Source organism: Aulonocara sp. 'chitande type north' Nkhata Bay, linkage group LG13 (genome assembly GCF_057382095.1).
Source record: "Aulonocara sp. 'chitande type north' Nkhata Bay isolate Kocher_YH1m ecotype deep benthic linkage group LG13, A_spYH_male_GT1.1, whole genome shotgun sequence".
In the NCBI taxonomy this organism is placed as follows: Eukaryota; Metazoa; Chordata; class Actinopteri; order Cichliformes; family Cichlidae; genus Aulonocara; species Aulonocara sp. 'chitande type north' Nkhata Bay.
The window spans coordinates 450,651-468,100 of NC_141356.1; the positions used below are offsets into that span (position 1 = coordinate 450,651).

Genomic DNA, 17,450 nt, shown 5'->3' on the forward strand with positions numbered 1-17,450 from the left:
CTTGTAAACAAAGTTTGTGTGATGGCTCTTTGCCATTGTCAGTGTTTTTCTCTTGTGTGCAAAAAGCTGCTGTTTCTGAAGTGAAACATTCAGATTAGAAATGTTTTGGATTCTGTGAGGAACCTGAAAGGAGACTGGGAGCGTCACTGCTGTTGTTTATTTGGATATTGTTGTTGAAAATTCCCTGTAAATAAAGGAAGTCTGAAATTGAGTCCTGATTACATGGTAAAAAAAAAGAAAAGAACTGATTACATTTTGAATTAGATGGCAGCAAAAAAGCTGCTTATATATTTCTGAACTCAAGAACAAATTGCTGTAGTTTTGTGAGCGCAGAGAAAATAAAGAGACCATGCAGAAAATGGCTAATTTAACTGAAAGTCATGAAACGGAGAGTTGATCTAAAATAAAGTTTACCAAAAGCAAACAAACCAAACACACTTCAAAAGAAAGGGAAATATGACGGTCAAGTGCTGATGTGTACGTTTCCTACAGGACCCTCCTCACTCTTCACAGACATTTAGGAGCAAACGGGTCGAGTTCGAGAGGATCGCTAAAAAAATGCTGCCCCCATGTCAGATTGAATGGCTGGTAGTCAACATAGCTGAGACACGGCCAACTGCAACCAAATGATGGTGACACATTACAAAAAGGCTGAGAGAATGCTGATCTGACATGTAAGGAGACAAACTGCTTTCACTCCAGGATCAGGTTCTAACTCAGGGCTACTTTTAGATTTCACTGCTCAAGCACCGCTTGCCTGCTTTATGCCTGCTCATGCTTCACAGAGTGTTTCTGTGTCACACCTTACTGGTCCCAATATAGAGGACCAGTACAGTGATCACAATGAATCAGTAATGAATGTGCAATAAAATATGCCTTAGTAAATTCATATATGAATCTTCTATTTCTTTAGACATTACTAAAGTAATTTATTCTTTGATTAGTTTAAAATAAAATTGCTAATTATACATATTTCAAAACGAATTATTAATCCAATACTAAATAATTTAAATTGAAAATGGATTCCTCAATAAAAACTTCATTTCAGAAACATTTTGAATTACAAATTACAAAACAAATCTTCAAAACCTTTTTAAAAAAAATAAAGTTTCAAAAGCAGAAATAAATAAATGGACTCAAAGACGTCTATCTGATATTTTAAATGTTAATTGCACGTTGTCCCTGTGTTTATGTTCTCTCCGGGTACTCTAGCTTCCTCCCGCAGACCACAGACATGCAGTTACTGGGGTTAACTGGTGATTCTAAACAGCCATAGGTGTGAGTGTGAATGGTATGGAGTGAATGGTGAATGGCCCTGTAATAAACTACTGACTGGACAGGGTACACCCTGGACACGGTAAGGGTCTTATTGCAGTGCAATTTTTTAAATTTAATATGCTCTATGTTAAGGGAGAAATCAAGATATTGTTAAATGTGTAATTTGTGGGAATCTTGGAAATGTATTGTAGAGTAACTTCCAATAAACCAAGTTCATAGAGGGAGTCTATGGCTGACGCGCGTTCCTGGGTTTCCAAAAGAAATGCCTCCAGTTTAATTTTGACTTGAGGATTATTTATTTATTACAAATTCCTTCCAAAATAAGCATTAAAGTTCCAAAAATAAGACATTTAACCAGTACCCCGTGTGCACACGCTCAGAAACCGTGAGACTCCTGAGCGTCCATGCTCCTGCTCGTTCCCTCACACAGGCTTTCATGCTGCTATTGCACTTACATACTTAAAGTGATAGCACCTCTTTTAGACTCTAATCCCACACAGTCACATAACCTTACATAAACATAAATGTTCAAATGTATTAATCCTGGAAAGATCAACTACGTAACGAATCTATGGATTATAAAACAAACATGAACTTAATCGCAAATTAAAATCTAAAGCAGACGTCTGGTGCCTATGTGTATGTTTAGGGAAGCTTCGTCTTGCCTTCAAATGTTTGTTGAGATGTCTCTACTTTTATAATATATTTCTTCTTTTAATAGTAGATGTATGTTTTTATCACACAGAACACAGACATGGAGGCTAAAAGCATGATGAAGGAAATATTTATGGGGCAGAGGAGATACGCAGCGAGAATATGCCCGACTGGAGTCTTCATTCAAGCTGTGGTGGTCCTCACTGGTTTGGCCAGCACTGTACGGGCATGGGGTTTGCCACAGCGCTGTTGGAAGTTTAGCAGACGATATTTGGGAATCTTCATTGACACAAATTGTCATCCAAGGCTTGCCTCTCTAAAGCAAGTTTTTAGGGTGAGTTGAACAAGACTAACAGGAGGCAGTTCCCCTTAATGTCAGCTTTAAGATAAAAACAGAAGTAACTTATTTTGCTTGGAATTTTAAAATGTGTTTAGTCTTTTACAAAGTGTTGTGCAAAAGACAGATAGTGGAGGAAAAGAGCTGAGTAAACAAGAAACAGTGCATCATGGGAAGCCACACAGGCTAGTTTAAAATTATGTTTTTATGTCCTCCTTATAAGGATAAGGATTTATGGAGATATGTGTACACATGAAAAGTTAAGTGTTACTGTATTTACAGGGGCCGTGATGTGGGTTAACACTAAAGTAATGCAAAGAGCATTTAATGAATAATTTAATCTCTACAGGGACACTATCTCTACTTTCAAGATTAGGCTTCAAACTTTCCTTTTTGCTAAAGCATATAGTTAGGGCTGGACCAGGTGACCCTGAATCCTCCCTTAGTTATGCTGCAATAGACGTAGGCTGCCGGGGATTCCCATTATGCACTGGGTGTTTCTTCTTCACTCATCTTTTTCACTCACTGTGACTTTATACACCAACACCAACTGGTTGCAGCAGATGGCCCCGCCCATCCCTGAGCCTGGTTCTGCCGGAGGTTTCTTCCTGTTAAAAGGGGGTTTTTCCTTCCCACTGTCGCCAAAGTGCTGCTCATAGGGGGTCATATCTATTATTGTACGATCTACTGTGCAATATAAAGCACCTTGAGGCGACTGTTGTTGTGGTTTGGTGCTATACAAATAAAAAAATTAAAAATTAAAAATTAAATTGAATTGAAATCGAATTGATCTAGAATGTTGTGATGCTGTTCTCTGTTTTGTAGCTCATTGTCAGTAGTGTCAGTAGTGTTTCTACTGTTTAACTTGGTCTTATTTACAGAGGTCACCAAACAACTCTGTGTACATGCATTCATTTTACATCAATCTAGGAGCAACTGGAGAGTGGTGCTGAAGATACCAGCTTTACAATATTGGCCACCAGGCAGGCAGAGAAGTGTGGGCTTACATGGACTGGGCAAATGACCCTCACTATGCAGTCATGAATACCTGGCTTCCAATTGCCCAGTCTTCACTCCAGAGATGTGGGCCAGCTCATGCAGTTCAGACACCGGCAGGTCAACATTTGGTTGATGAGATATAACAGTAACAATGTTTCCCAAAAACAAAAGAGGGAGAAGCAAAGCCTGGGGATGCTTAAGTAGCCTTTTCTTCAAAACCCAGGATTTTACATCTGCCCCTGTCTGCCCACCAGACCCACACCCTTCATGTCACTAGTGGCTAAATCACTGGGTGCTGTGACAGTCATTGTGGTTCATTTATTTGTGTACTGTGTAATAACAACAGATACGTTGGTTTTATGCTACTTCTACTACTAGCAGGAGTTAAAGGGGGATTTTATAGGTGGAGAACCCTAAGACTGGCTGCAAAGGGAAAAGCATCGCTTAGAAATAAAACTAAATGAGCTCCAGTTGATTCTGGGTACATGCTGTGATGAGCTAACTTGTACTTCTACTTTGCGATTCATTGATTCTTTGTGGTTTTGCAAGATACAATTAGCATAGAGCAGAGCTGAGATGAGCTCATTGGAACAGCTCTTCCAGTGACAGTTCCAGTTACTCATGTGGCCCTTTGGGAAGATGAATTTCCCACCTTTGCCTTTCATGTTTATTAAGCATCCCACTTTCACTCACACTCTGATGGATGCATCAGGGCAATTTCAATGCCAGCATATGGCCCAGGGGTACCTTAATACAACCCACTGACCTAGCTGTACACCTTAAGCCACAGCTGGAAGGTGCACAGCTGGAAGGTGCACAGCTGTGGGCGCTTACTTTGGGCAAAAAACAAAAACACTTGACTAAAGAATTTGTCTACATAAGCGAAGTCATCTAAAGAGGGTTTTGTAAAAATAACACTATACTGCTAGCCTTTCAACACAAATTGTTTTGAGACAGCAGTGAGTCCATAACCGAAGATGAAGGGCAGAGCTTTAAGCAGTCTTCTCTCTACGTTGTTGAACCATTTCATAAATGACACTATTGCAGCACGCCCAACTTTATCCATTTTGAAGACAGGAAGCTTGTCATGAGACAATATTAAATCACTGTTTTCTGCAATCCTCATCATCTGTAACCTGGTGAACCCAGAGAAACGTTTGTTGTCTGAGTCATTAGAGATCCTGCACTGACCCCTGGTGGTAGAAGTCAAATAGAGTTTCAGCAACAGCCTATTGTGACAGAAACAATCTTACGCTGTTCTCGGGACCCTGTAAGCTAAAATTACTGTTCCTAGCTTGTCCTTTGTCCTTTCAGGAAGCAATGTCTCACAATCTCACTAACATTTTGAATCAACTTTATTTTTAAAAATCACTGATGTGCAGAGGGGGTTTGTTAAGCCACTTACCTACTGTTCAAGCATAAACGTTCACTTAACTGCAGGGATGAGCCACTGTTGTGTCTACATAAACAGTTTAGTAAAGAGCCAATCTTAAATTGTTACTAGCCTGTCGTAAACCCACGTAATCTGTTCCCAGTTTTTTGTCTATGAAAAACCTGAAGTATGTTGGAATCGTGTACAATGTGACATTAAAAACTGAGCAAAGTGGACGAAGATGTGGCAGACCTGAAAAACTATCTACAGCAGTCCAGCGGTGATTTCCTCCAGAAACAGTAAAACACTGAAACATGGACTGGGAGTGATATAAAGCTTTACGCTCAGCACTCACTTTTACAGTCCACATTCATAGATGTGCTTTTTTCCTATGCATAAGGATTTTTATGTGTTATTCACAAATATCCTAAAACTCACCAACTCAGACTTCAGTATCTTCCCCAAGGGCATTTCAACAAGCAGACCTCATGAGCTACAGACCCAACTACAGACCTTCCACCTGGCAGATGATCCACTCTATACTGTGGGTTGGGTGGACAGGTTTGGGTTTTGGGGCGGAGCTGTGGGAAGTCTCCCACATGTTCATACCTGCAGCACATTGCCATCACCTGAACTGCGTATTTAAGGACCAGCTGTGGCACTGCTTCTAAGACTTATCATCCCATCCCCATCGGTAGTAAATGAAACTGTTTCCAGTGTGCACTTTGCTTATGTTGGATCCGGCTATTCTCTTGCATTTGTCTCCCAGTCACCTGTCTGGATAACTCAAGTGTCTCACAGCTACATCTCGCCTGGAGCACAATGCTGCCGGTTTGTCCAAGCCCGGAGTCCGCTGTGGACCTGGCCACTCTCCACCGTTTTGATGTACATCACTCCCAAAAGCCACCTACTGGTTCCCCTCACAGCTATCCTGTCTACTAAGCCAAGTAAGAATACTTCCATTATCTCCAAAGTCTTTGCTCATTTCCTCCCTACCAGTCACTGCTTATACTTCTCTGATGTCATCTTAAGAACACAGCAGTGGAAAAATACTCTTAATGAAGGGATTAAGTAAAAACAACACACACACACAAAGACAGATGACCCTGTGGGTGGTCTATCCTTCAAGCTCCTCTACCAGAGGCCTGGGAGCTTGAGGGTCCTGTGCAGTATCTTAGCTGTTCCCAGGACTGCGCTCTTCTGGACAGAGCTCTCCGATGTTGTTTCTGGGATCTGCTGGAGCCACTCGCCTAGCTTGGGAGTCACTGCACAGAGTGCTTCGATTACCACTGGGACCAGTTACCTTCACCCTCCACATTTTCTCGAGCTCGAGGTCATTCTCCACCACCCTTGGGGGCGTCTCCCAGTTTGACCTCAGGACTTCCAGGTTATACTCGGCACAGATGTTCCTGTACACTATGCCGGCCACTTGGTTATGGCGTTCCATGTATGCCTTGCCTGCTAGCATCTTACACCCTGCTGTTATGTGCTGGATTGTCTAAGGGGCATCTTTACACAGCCTGCACCTGGGGTCTTACCTGGTGTGATAGACCCCAGCCTCTATGGATCTTGTGCTCTGAGCTTGCTCCTGTGCTGCCATATATATATGGCAGCATATATGGGGCTTCCATGGTGATACTGAACACCAGTCCCACCTCAAAACCTCCACCACTCCTCCCAGGGATCTGAGGAGATGAAGCAGGGAGAAACAAGCTAGTTGGGTCTTCCTGGTAAATGCTCTGCAGTTGGTGGCTGCACTAGAGGGGAGCAGAGGAGGCTCCTTCTCAGGGACAGAACAGGCCACTCAGCCATTTGGTCCTCTGACAATGCAACTGTCACCTCATTGCTCATCCATAATCATTTTGAGGATATCTCTGAAAGTGGATGCAAAGGTTTTATGGATTGATGTATCCAAATTTGAAATTTATGGTTATATGTGTATGTATGTATGGAGCACATCAGGACAGAGGTACAAGCTATCTATCTGTAAAACACACTGGAGGCTCTGTTGTGGTGGGATCATCCTTATTCCCATCCCATTGAACATGATCACCGTAAAAATAAAAATAAATCAACTGAAATGTAAAAAAAAAACTGTGCAAACAACCACAGTAATGTGAAACAATGTGACAGAGAGAGGGAGACAGTTTTTCTGAACCCAATTCAGGTTTAACGTACACGAAAAACAGCTATTTCCAATCATGCGAGGGAAGGGGGGAGTTGCAGGATGTGCCACTAACACAGTGATTAGCACAACAGAGAAGCTCACATCCTAAGATGTAATGTTTGTGAAATTCAACACTGTGTAGTGATGTTAGGAAGAATCAAGGGCAAACACGTTATAACAGATGCAGATCTTCAGTAGGTGGATGTAGCTGTGCCTGCATCTATTGGCTCTGGTCAATTAAAGATGGACTCAAATGATGGTAAATGAACTGATTCTTATACAGCGCTTTTCTACTCTCCCAGAGTACTCAAAGCACTGTATACAACATTCACCCAATCACACCCATTCTCACTGACTCTAAACTGATTTCTAACGACATTCACACTCCGATGGATGCAGCGGAGAGCAACTTGGAGTTAGTATCTTGGCCAGGGATACTTGGCATGCAGACTGGAGGAGCCAGGGATCAAACCACCAACCTTCCAATCAGTAGGTGACCTGCTCTACCTCCTGAGCTACAGCTAAATGATCTGACTGTTGTGATGTCTCTAGGATTATCAGCCCGAGTCTCACACCCCCAGTCTGGATGCTTAAGGACAGATGTCCACTTCCTGTTTCATTCCACTTTGGACTCTATTCACAGCCTTCACTCTTTAGCTAACAAACGCCAGGGATATGCAGTGAAATACACTCACAGGCCTATTGTGGTGCCGTTTTAGGCTGTAAGCTATTTATTTGGGCTAATGTGGATTTTACCAGCAGTTACTTTGCCGTAGGATTGTGTTGCGTTGATCTCCGTTAGAGCTGTCGGGGGCGTTTTTGCAGGATTTTCCCTCCGCTGAATTTTTCCCCTTTGCAGCATCAGTAGCACAGAGCCAGCCTCCGACCAACTACGCTGTTCCTGCTTGCAGTGTGGGATTTTTTTCCTGAGGTCTGGAACCAGGATTATTAGGCACAAGGACGGCAAAACACAACGGCCCGTCTGTTGCTGCACAGGAGCGTCACGAGTTCGCGCAGATTCACGTTAGAAAAACAGGTAGAAACTTGGGCTTTATTTGATGTTTCGAAGCGCAGCGCATATCCGGATCGACGGGGACGCGTTACTTTCCGTGTGTTGGAGCCTCCGTGGAAAACGAAGGGGCGGGTGGGTCTGCTGTGGAGAAAAGGCTCGTTCAGGTTCATGTCTGTGTGGTACGGTAACGGATGTGCGCGGAGCCGTTAAACGTTGAAGCTGCTACATGGTGCCGACCCGACCTAGCTAACGTCCGCTCGTAGCTTCGTGTCCACGCTGACTTCGTGTCCGTGAAGGAATAAAAACACTTCTCAGTGGGAGCGAAGCCGGCTCCGACACTTTCCGTGAGCCAGCCGTCAAAGCGAGGCTTTTGTGGCGACGCCGTAAAGGTGTCGCTCGCCTGGCTCCGACCTAGCTCGGTACAGTAACGTTAGCTTACATGCTGAGGTCGCGTTCCCCTTTTCTCCGTTTACACTACACGCACGTACACTATCCACACTATTAACACTAGCGACGTGATGCTGTTTGTACATACGTGGGGACGATGTGCGTGAACTCCAGCGGCGCGGATGCAGGCCGCAGCATATCAATAACCTTTCCGAATAGCGCGCGGCGTGGAAAACAAACACCGTGCCCTTCATTATGACACCACGCACACACACAGCCACACGTGTAAAAGAATGTGCAATGAAAGCACACGCAGCTAGTGTGTTCACGCCGGGACTGCGTCTCCCACCAGCACCTGGCTGACGTCAGAAACCATGTTCTCACCTGAGCGTCACGTATGTGGGGACAGCTGTGAACACATGATGCTTGAAAAGCTGTCAAATAATAACTCGCTGTTTCTGATTGAATTTGTTTAATATACATTAATGTACAGTTTCCATTGAACTCTGTATTTAATTCAATTAGTTTTATTTGTACAGCATCAAATCACTGCAACAGGCGCCTCAAGGTGCTTTGTGTAAGGGCGACCCTACAATCATATGACCCCCTATGAGCAAGCAGTTTGGCGACAGTGGGAAGGAAAAACTCCCTTTTAACAGGAAGAAACCTCCGGCAGAACCAGGCTCAGGGAGGGGCGGGGCCATCTGCCTATACACGGGTGGAGTTTTCATGTTCTCTCTGTTCCCCTGTGTTTCTGCTGGGCCTCCAGCTTTCTCCCCAAAGTCATGCTAATTAATTTGTGATTCTAAATTGGCAGTGGCTGTGAGCTCCATATAAAACAGTGCATTCATTTACAGTTAAAACATGTCATCAGGATGATGGGAAAGGGGTTATTTACATGCCACTGCATTGATCTGGTTTCACTGCGGCTGAGTGTTGTGGAAATTGTGAGGACACACGTATTTATTTAGTACAGTTTAGAGGAACAGAGCATCCTGCTAACGAGAGTTTCATTAATGTTAGCATGTGTTTGTGTCAGTCACTGGCTGTTGTCGCACTGTGTCCAGACAAACATGTCAGCCAGAGGAGGAAAGAAGAAGGCCACCAAGCTGTCCCGTTCAGCCAGGGCAGGTGTCATCTTCCCAGTGGGGCGCATGATGCGGTATCTGCGCATTGGCACGCACAAATATCGCATTGGCATGGGGGCTCCGGTGTACATGGCAGCTGTAATTGAGTACCTGGCAGGTAAGTTTGATACATGAGAGCATGTGAGTGTGTTCAGTGTGCTGTGGCATATCTAAGGGACATAATTCAAAGTTGAATTTCTGCAACACTCAAAGCTCAGAGTACTTTGATAATCCTTTATGTGGGTATATATATATATATGTGATTGACATTTAACCTGTGAAACTTTGTCACATACAGAGGCAGACTGACTCCAAAGAGCAGCTCACAGTTCTGATACATTTCTGACTCAACATTAATGAACGTACTGTTAACTAAAGCTAAACCTTTTTAACCTCACTGGGTCTGGATGAGGTCAAAGACAGTCCTTCTGTGACCTGTAAACAACTAATGTAATTATGCATCTTTACAGCCTGTTCAGTCGTTTGTTGCCCGTCTCAGCTTCTTCGAAACATGCTGCTAGCTTTAAATGTGCCACGTTTGTTGGATGAAATCCCGGAGGAGGCCTGGGATGAAACTTTGTCAGATCAAATGTGTGACGCTACCTGCTGTGGTGACTCACTGCTGAATACGGGAGTAGCCTGTGAAACGAGCAGCGAGCAGACTTGTGCACAAGTTGGGAAGGAGCCATACACAGAGCCTCACGGAGCCATTTCTAAACACCTGCAGACTCCAAGATAAGCAGTTCAGACAGTTATTCTGATGTGTAACCACTTTGCCAGGGTAACTGTCGCTCTCAGATGAGAGTAACTAGGTTAGGGTGTTCGGGAACAACCCAGGAAACATCAAGCCTGCCATGACCAGGAGCCACGTGCCTCCTGAAAAACGTTTTGCCTCAGTGAGAGAGGCCATCCTGCAGGAGTCGAGGCTTTGCAAACCTAAGAACACCAAAGGTCAAGCATGGTGGTGGCATCATGCTCTGGGGCTGTTTGGCTGTCAGTGGTACAGGCACAAAATGGATAGCATAGTAAAGACGGAGAGGGACATCCATATTCTTCAACTTCTCCTCGAATCACAGCTCGATGGCTGAAACATGGACATAATAGTTTCAAGACAGCAGGGATCCCAAACATAGGAGCAGGAATGGATAAAGCAAGCTAACAGTAAGCTCCAGGGTTGGGCTGATGAGGTCCAGCCTGCTAATGGACATATATCTAAACATCAGTGGGTGTGTAACTATAATAATATTACATTTTATTACAGCAACAGTAAAAACAGCAAAATAAAATGTAAACATAAGGTAACTCTAGATTATATCTCAACATCAGCAAAACTAGAGAGATGATAGTGGACTACCGGAAACGACCAGTCAGGGAACACCAGCCCATCCACATCAACGGTGTCAAGGTCGAAAGGGTCAGCAGCTTCAAGTTCCTTGGAGTCAACATCACCGAGGACTTCTCCTGGACCCTTCACACAGACACTGTTATCAGGAAAGCTCGCCGGCGGCTTTACTTCCTGAGGAGGCTGAGGAAGTTTGGCATGAACGCCAACATCACCTCAAATTTCTACAGGTGTGCAGTCGAGCGCTTGCTGACGAGCTGCATCACAGTTTGGTACGGAAGCTGCTCTGCCAGCAGCCGTAAATCACTACAGAGGGTGAAGGCAGCAGAGCACATCACTGGCACGAGGCTTCCTGCCATTCAGGACATTTATCTCCAGCCTCCGTAAAGCACACAGCATCATCAAGGACCACAGCCACCCAGCACATCAGCTGTTCTCCTTGTTACCATCTGGCAGACGTTACAGGAGTCTGTCTGCTCGGACTACAAGACTTAAAAACAGTTTTTACCACCAACCATACGACACCTCAACCACAACACTTAAACACACACACAGTCCACAGGACGCGCTCAGAAGCTACCTGCAGCTTCACAAGTACTCTGCTTAATCTGCACTGGTCACGCCACTTTATTGTCATTGATATTTATATTTAAAAGTGCAATACTGTAAATTTCTGCTGCTCATTCCTGTGCAATGTCCCATCTGCCCCCCGTCATATTTCTCTTCAAGATTTTCTTATTCAATCACTAGTGTACATATATTTATATTTATAGATACATATATATTTAGTCATCTTTTCTCTTTTACCATGTCTCTCTAATATTTTGCTCTATACTGTTTTTCTATTTATTTTTTTATTATATTTCTTCTACTGTACTATGCTGCTGAGTGACTGCTGCTCGTCAAACACATTTCATTGCAATGTTGACGCTGTGCTAACTTGCATATGACAAATAAAACTGAAACTATATATATATATATATATATATATATATATATATATATATATATATATATATATATATATATATATATATATATGTATGTGTGTGTATATATATATATATATATATATATACACACACATACATATATATATATATACATATATATATATATATATATATACATATATATACATATATATATATATATATATATATATATACATATATACATATATATATATATATATATATATAACCTCCAGTAAACTGGAGGTTATTGTCATGAAGAATATATAGTTTATAAAGTGTTATAGATCCACAAATGCTGCTGACAGCTCATTTGACCGGTTTTTGGCTATGAATATGCTGTTTTTAGCATATAGGAACAAAATGAAGGAGTTTAATCAGTCAGTGTTAGACACAGACTCACTGCTGCAGCCGTGTAGTTTCACACCAGTACAATCTGTTACATGCTGAGTGAAGGAAAATACAGTAAACATGTTTAAATGCTGCCTAATGAGTGTGCACCATGTGTTTCCTCTCTTGTAAGCTGAGATTTTGGAGTTGGCAGGAAACGCAGCACGGGACAACAAGAAAGGCCGAATAACTCCGAGGCATATCAAGCTGGCTGTGGCCAATGACGAGGAGCTGAACCAGGTAACACAGTGCTCTATACGTGACACATACGTGACACATACGTGTATGCTAACACATCAAACTGGCCAGCGTGTTTTACACCTTTCGCCAAAGTTTATTGAAGGTTTGACCTTAAAGGTTGTTTAAACATTGATGCATGTTTTCAGGACTGCTCATAAGAAGACAAACAAGGAGAAGCGTAAATACTTGCTGATGTAACCAACCCCTGGTTGGTTGAGTTGCACGTAAATGTTTAAAACAAATGTTAATATTAGAAAAAGATGACCCGTCTAAGTACAAACTTCAGTTTGTAATGATGAGCTATCCACACCCAGCTGGCCTGTGTGGAAAAAGTCACCTTAACATTTGAACTGGTTTTGCCACCTTTGGCCACAGCAGCTGAGGTCGTTCAGCCCCACTGGACGGTTCAGAGTATGAAGCCTGTTGACGGTCGTGCCTCAGTCTGGTTTCAGTCTGGCCTTTCACATCATTTCGTTTGTTGTCTTTGTAGAGGTTTACTTGCTGCTGCGCATGCTTGAACTTCAGGCCATAAACTTACGGCGACCGTGAAATGGGACGGTCAGGTTTGCGTCAGCGCTGTCTCGGTGGAGTTTAATAAACTCGGCCGTCTGCTCCTTGCTGTCTGAAATGTAACAGGACACTGCTGTAAATTCTCGACCGTCTCACACATCTGTTTAATCAGTTTTTGTTTGTTTTTTTGTCTCACCTGTTGGTTCTTTTGCCATCAGAATTATTGACTAAAGGCCAAGAAAGATGCCTGACGGATTTACTTTACCAATCATTTTTCTGTTTGACGTTTAGCTGTGTGAAAACCCCAGAGGAACCCACCCGATGGATTAATGAAGTTTTATTTAATATAATCTAATGACTTTAATCTCAGCCAAACCGATTTACTCACGAACAAATCAAACACTGAAAAAAGCCAAACAATAACATTTTTTAGTTATCCGAGTGACGTATATCATGTTTAACCTGAGTAGCGAAAGAGCGCGGTGGGTCTGAAAACGATGAAGCGGGAGTCCGCTGCTCTCGCCGGCTCAGTGACCATTGAACCCGCCGGCTCGCTATCGAGCTGGTGGGTAACAGACGTCTCCGAAAACGTCGGAGCACTTTTGCAAATATGCGATGTCTTGATAAACAGCAGATATTTGAAGTTTACTCAGCTACATTCTCGCCTGAAAATATCTTAAAGGTTTATTTTGTGACCCAGAAAGATTAACAAGAGTAATATTAAAACTTAGGTAGTGGCCGCCATTGTTGAAAACTGGAATTGGCTAGGCCGCGCTATGAATTCTGGGATAGGTTGGGCCACGAAGGACACACCCGACCCATCCTTCAAACCTGGGGAAATGGAGGACGCATTTGTCTATGAATTGGGACAGTCGCTGTGACGTAATCAGTCTACAAATGCGGCCTCAGGAGGAAGCAGCCGACGTTTTGGGACACAGCTCATGTTTCACTGTTGCTATGATGTATCTGAGTTCAGATATTGCAGGACTCCAGTTCATTTTCCACATAGCTGGTAGGTTTGGATTGCTATGTTAACATTAAAATTAGTTTGATGATCAGAAACGTTGAAGTGTGACGTAAATGCTAAAGAATAAGAAATCGGTAAGGAGCCAAATAAATGAGCCATTCAGAGCTTTGACCAGCTGGTTCGTCACCTGTCTCTCAGGTGCCGTCTCTCAGCACACCGGTCGTGGGATCTCGGGGTTTTTCGTGTGTCTGTGTGGATTTTTCTCTGTCTGCTGTAGTAGTTGGACAGAAAACACGCTGCATGAAGGTTACGGCTTGATTTGGACGTCGGTGAGTGAAATCATCATTTGTCCCCGGCAGCCCGACCAATCGCAGCTCCCACAGACTACAGTGAATCTAATTATTCTGAATAAGATGTGAAATAAGCATCAGCCGCTCTCAGTCTGGAGCTGCACAACATCCTCCTTCACAGGCTGAGGATGATGCTGCTAAATTGTGTCCTGAATGTTATGTAGCTATTTGCCACCAGATGGCGCTGCAGTTGTTGATCCAGGCCAACCTTTTAGTTGTTAGTTTGAATGTGGCTTCCTTCAAAAGGCGGCCGACCTCGTTGGAGAGGGGCTCCTGCTCCTCAGCAGAGGGGGTCACAGCCTGGGCGAGGTGTTCGGGCCACGCTGCCCCAGGGCTGACCTGGGACACGGGGAGATTACAGCATCGGCCTGGAAAGCCTCCGGCTGCTCAGACCGAGCGTGCACAATGCTCCACACTGACTTATATGAGCTTCTCATATTTTACTAACAAGTGAACATCTTTTTATATCTTATTTGACATCAGTTCTTCTTCTCAGCTGTCTGTTTGGAGGGTAATGTTCATGATAATTGCATTTAAATGATGATGATGAACCTTTTTGTCACCATGGGCACACGCATATTAAAAAAACCTCTATATACATGAATCTGTCTCACAGTGCAGCCGTCACTACAGTGTGGTAAACAGCATTCACCTGTCGGCTGTGGAGCGATTTTTGTATCATCCTCAAACAAAGACGGAGGTCACCACATGGTCACGTGTGTGCACAGACAACGTTTCTTCACAGACATGAGTTCATTTATCAAAATGCTTCTTCCATCAGCTTCTGCGAGGAGTGACCATATCAAACGGAGGGGTTCTACCTCGTATCCACCCAGAGCTGCTCTCCAAGAAGAGGGGAGGCCGAGTGAAAGTGGACAGCCAGGCGTCTGTCACGGACAAGCAGGAGGAACGCTTGAAGAGCAAGAAGCCCACCAAAACCTTCAAAAAGGTTAAAGGCAAACGAGGGCGCAAGCCAAAGGTCAGTGTGCCCAGCAAAGCCATCTGTGATGATGGCGATGAGTCTCTAACCCTTCTTCTGTTAACAGCCGTGTGTTCTGTACATTTGTGTTTGATTTGTTCAATCAGAGAAGAGACAAACCAGAGCTGGTTTAATGCACTCGAGAAAGAACCAGAGTCATTATCATTTGGTAACTTAAATGCTGATTGAAGTGAACGTTTTTCTCTCCATCTGGCAAAGAGCACAGACAATGACAAAGAGGCTGTATCAAACTCCACAGTGGAAGACGGTCCCGGTGATGGATTCACCATCCTGTCAGCAAAGAGTCTCTTTCTCGGACAGAAAGTAAGCCGCGTTAAAAGCCCAGCTGAAAGTCACCGCGTTGTGTTACTGCTCAAAGCTGTTTGTCACTCTGTCTTTGTGAATCCACAGCTTTCATTAACAGAAAGTGAAATGAGTAAAATTGGAACAATCAAGGTGGAGGGAATAATTAACCCAACCAATGCAGAGCTGGACCTCAAAGATGGAGTGGGTAAGCAGCACCGGTTCATGTAACGTGTCTGGTTTCTTTCATGCGTCCTCATGCTGAGCGGCTGCTGTGCTGGTCTTCCAGGCAACGCCCTGGAAAAAGCTGGAGGTCGAGAGTTCCTGGAAGGAGTTAAGGAGCTGAGGAAAGCACAAGGGCCTTTGGAGGTAGCATCAGGTACGCAGCTGCGTCGTCACAGCCACTGAATCACATCCATGTCCACAGTAGGATGTAGCTGATGAGACAGCGTGATACATGCAAATCCGGGCCTAGTAAATAGAGTGCACAGAGATCAGCTGTTAGACTGGGCGCAGACACGTTTTTGTCTGAGGCGACGGTGGTCACCCTAACATGCTTTCATCCTGCAGTGGCAGTGAGCCAGGCCAGTGGCATGGCAGCCCGCTTCATCATCCACTGTAACATCCCACAGTGGGGCTCAGAGAAGTGTGAGGACCAGCTCGAGAAGACTGTGAAGAACTGCCTCTCAGCAGCAGAGGAGAAGAAGCTCAAGTCTGTGGCTTTCCCCTCGCTGCCTGCTGGACGGTGAGCTCCATCACACACAGTGTGTCGCCTCATAGACGCGTCTCTTTGGTCCCCGACCGCGACGCCTTTTGTGCGTTAGACATGAGTGTAAATGAGCATGTAGCTGTCGACCTCGCCGTGACCGTTACAGTAAGATTGAGTGCAGATCTGCTGATCTCAGCTTGTATTCTGTGTGTATAAATGGGAGGACACACTCACCCAGGGCCTCAGCTAACAGTGTGGATCTGCACCTGGTCCAGTGTACGTCCAGCTCCACTGATCTGTGTAGCAAAGTGACCGTCAGCCTGCAGACCGAACACGTTTGCAGACAGATTTTTAGCCGTAGCTCTGCCATTTGTTCAGCTACTCTTCATCACAAACAGCTTTGTCGTTTGTCTTCCTCAGTCTCATTTGTCCAACCGTTTCCCACAGGAACGGATTCCCAAAGCAAACAGCCGCTCAGCTCATCCTCAAGGCCATCTCCAACCACTTTGTGTCCTGCACCAGCTCCTCTCTGAAAAACATTTACTTTGTGCTGTTTGACAGCGAGAGCATCGGAATATACCTTCAGGAAATGGCCAAGCTGGAGGCCAAATGAAGATTGCCGGTTTGTGCGTGTGTGTGTGCGTGTGTTTGGGGGCTATTTTTTAACTGTTGTTTGTCACTGTTGGTATAGGTAGGTGGTCCCACAGTAGGGTTTTCCATGTGGAATGTGTTAAAGAAGAAATCTATCTGTGTGTGGAGTGCTGTTCACATTTCTGTTCCACTGTTCCTTCAAAGATCGTATTCTTTCTAGAGTAGATAATTTAAGTGGGTAGAGTTTGCTCTCTTGGCTCCTCATTTCACTGTTTTTATATCCATGTACAAATGTAACAGTTCTTTCGCAGCATCGGTATTTTCTGATATATTTAGTTTACTAATTCAAACCTGTGGTTGGCATTCTGCTATGAAATAAAACCGTTTTACACCAGAGGTCTGCTCAGTGTCAGCACCTCTTCTTACCATCTCCTCTCCTTTTTCACAATATTGTTTTAAAGTAGAACAAAGCACAGCTGGAGGCACGGTACACCCTGTGTATATAAGAGGCTTTTTTGGATTTTAGAAATGCCATTTGATAGAAAACTTCATCTGTGATTCTACCGAAATTCTGTTTCTAACTGATCTGGGTTGCTTTGGCTTCATTCTTGAATGACCTTTAAATTTTGTTACTAGTGCACACTGCAAAGACTCTGTGTTTGTTACAGTTACAACAAATATTGGTTGTATATGTCTTTGTCTCTGTAGTATTTTTTTCCTCAGTTGAACAGTTTGACTCAAAAATAAATTAGCATCATTTCA

At 43.9% G+C, this 17,450-nt stretch overlaps 1 protein-coding gene across 3 annotated transcripts; it reads left to right on the plus strand.

The window, feature by feature from the left end:
* Nucleotides 1-7,408: 7,408 nt before the first annotated feature.
* macroh2a2 (macroH2A.2 histone) lies at nt 7,409-17,450 on the plus strand. 3 transcript variants are annotated; one of them, XM_086258191.1, is made up of 9 exons: nt 7,409-7,843; nt 9,274-9,451; nt 12,173-12,279; nt 14,888-15,085; nt 15,305-15,409; nt 15,497-15,596; nt 15,678-15,767; nt 15,959-16,133; nt 16,545-17,450. In XM_086258191.1, exons 2-9 carry the CDS (start codon nt 9,280-9,282, stop codon nt 16,708-16,710), a joined length of 1,113 nt encoding a protein of 370 aa, XP_086114317.1. In that variant the 5' UTR covers nt 7,409-7,843; nt 9,274-9,279; the 3' UTR covers nt 16,711-17,450. The 3 variants fall into 3 exon arrangements, with proteins under 3 accessions (XP_086114317.1, XP_086114318.1, XP_086114319.1); XM_086258192.1 differs by having other exon boundaries at nt 7,836-7,951; XM_086258193.1 differs by lacking the exon at nt 7,409-7,843 and adding an exon at nt 8,016-8,238.

Bases quoted from the DNA above. Each gene is read 5' to 3' on its own strand.
- macroh2a2 (XM_086258191.1), top strand. From the start codon at position 9,280: ATGTCAGCCAGAGGAGGAAAGAAGAAGGCCACCAAGCTGTCCCGTTCA. The intron at 12,280-14,887 runs GTAACACAGTGC...TTCTTCCATCAG, and splicing joins ATGACGAGGAGCTGAACCAG to CTTCTGCGAGGAGTGACCAT. The intron at 15,597-15,677 runs GTAAGCAGCACC...CTGGTCTTCCAG, and splicing joins GGACCTCAAAGATGGAGTGG to GCAACGCCCTGGAAAAAGCT.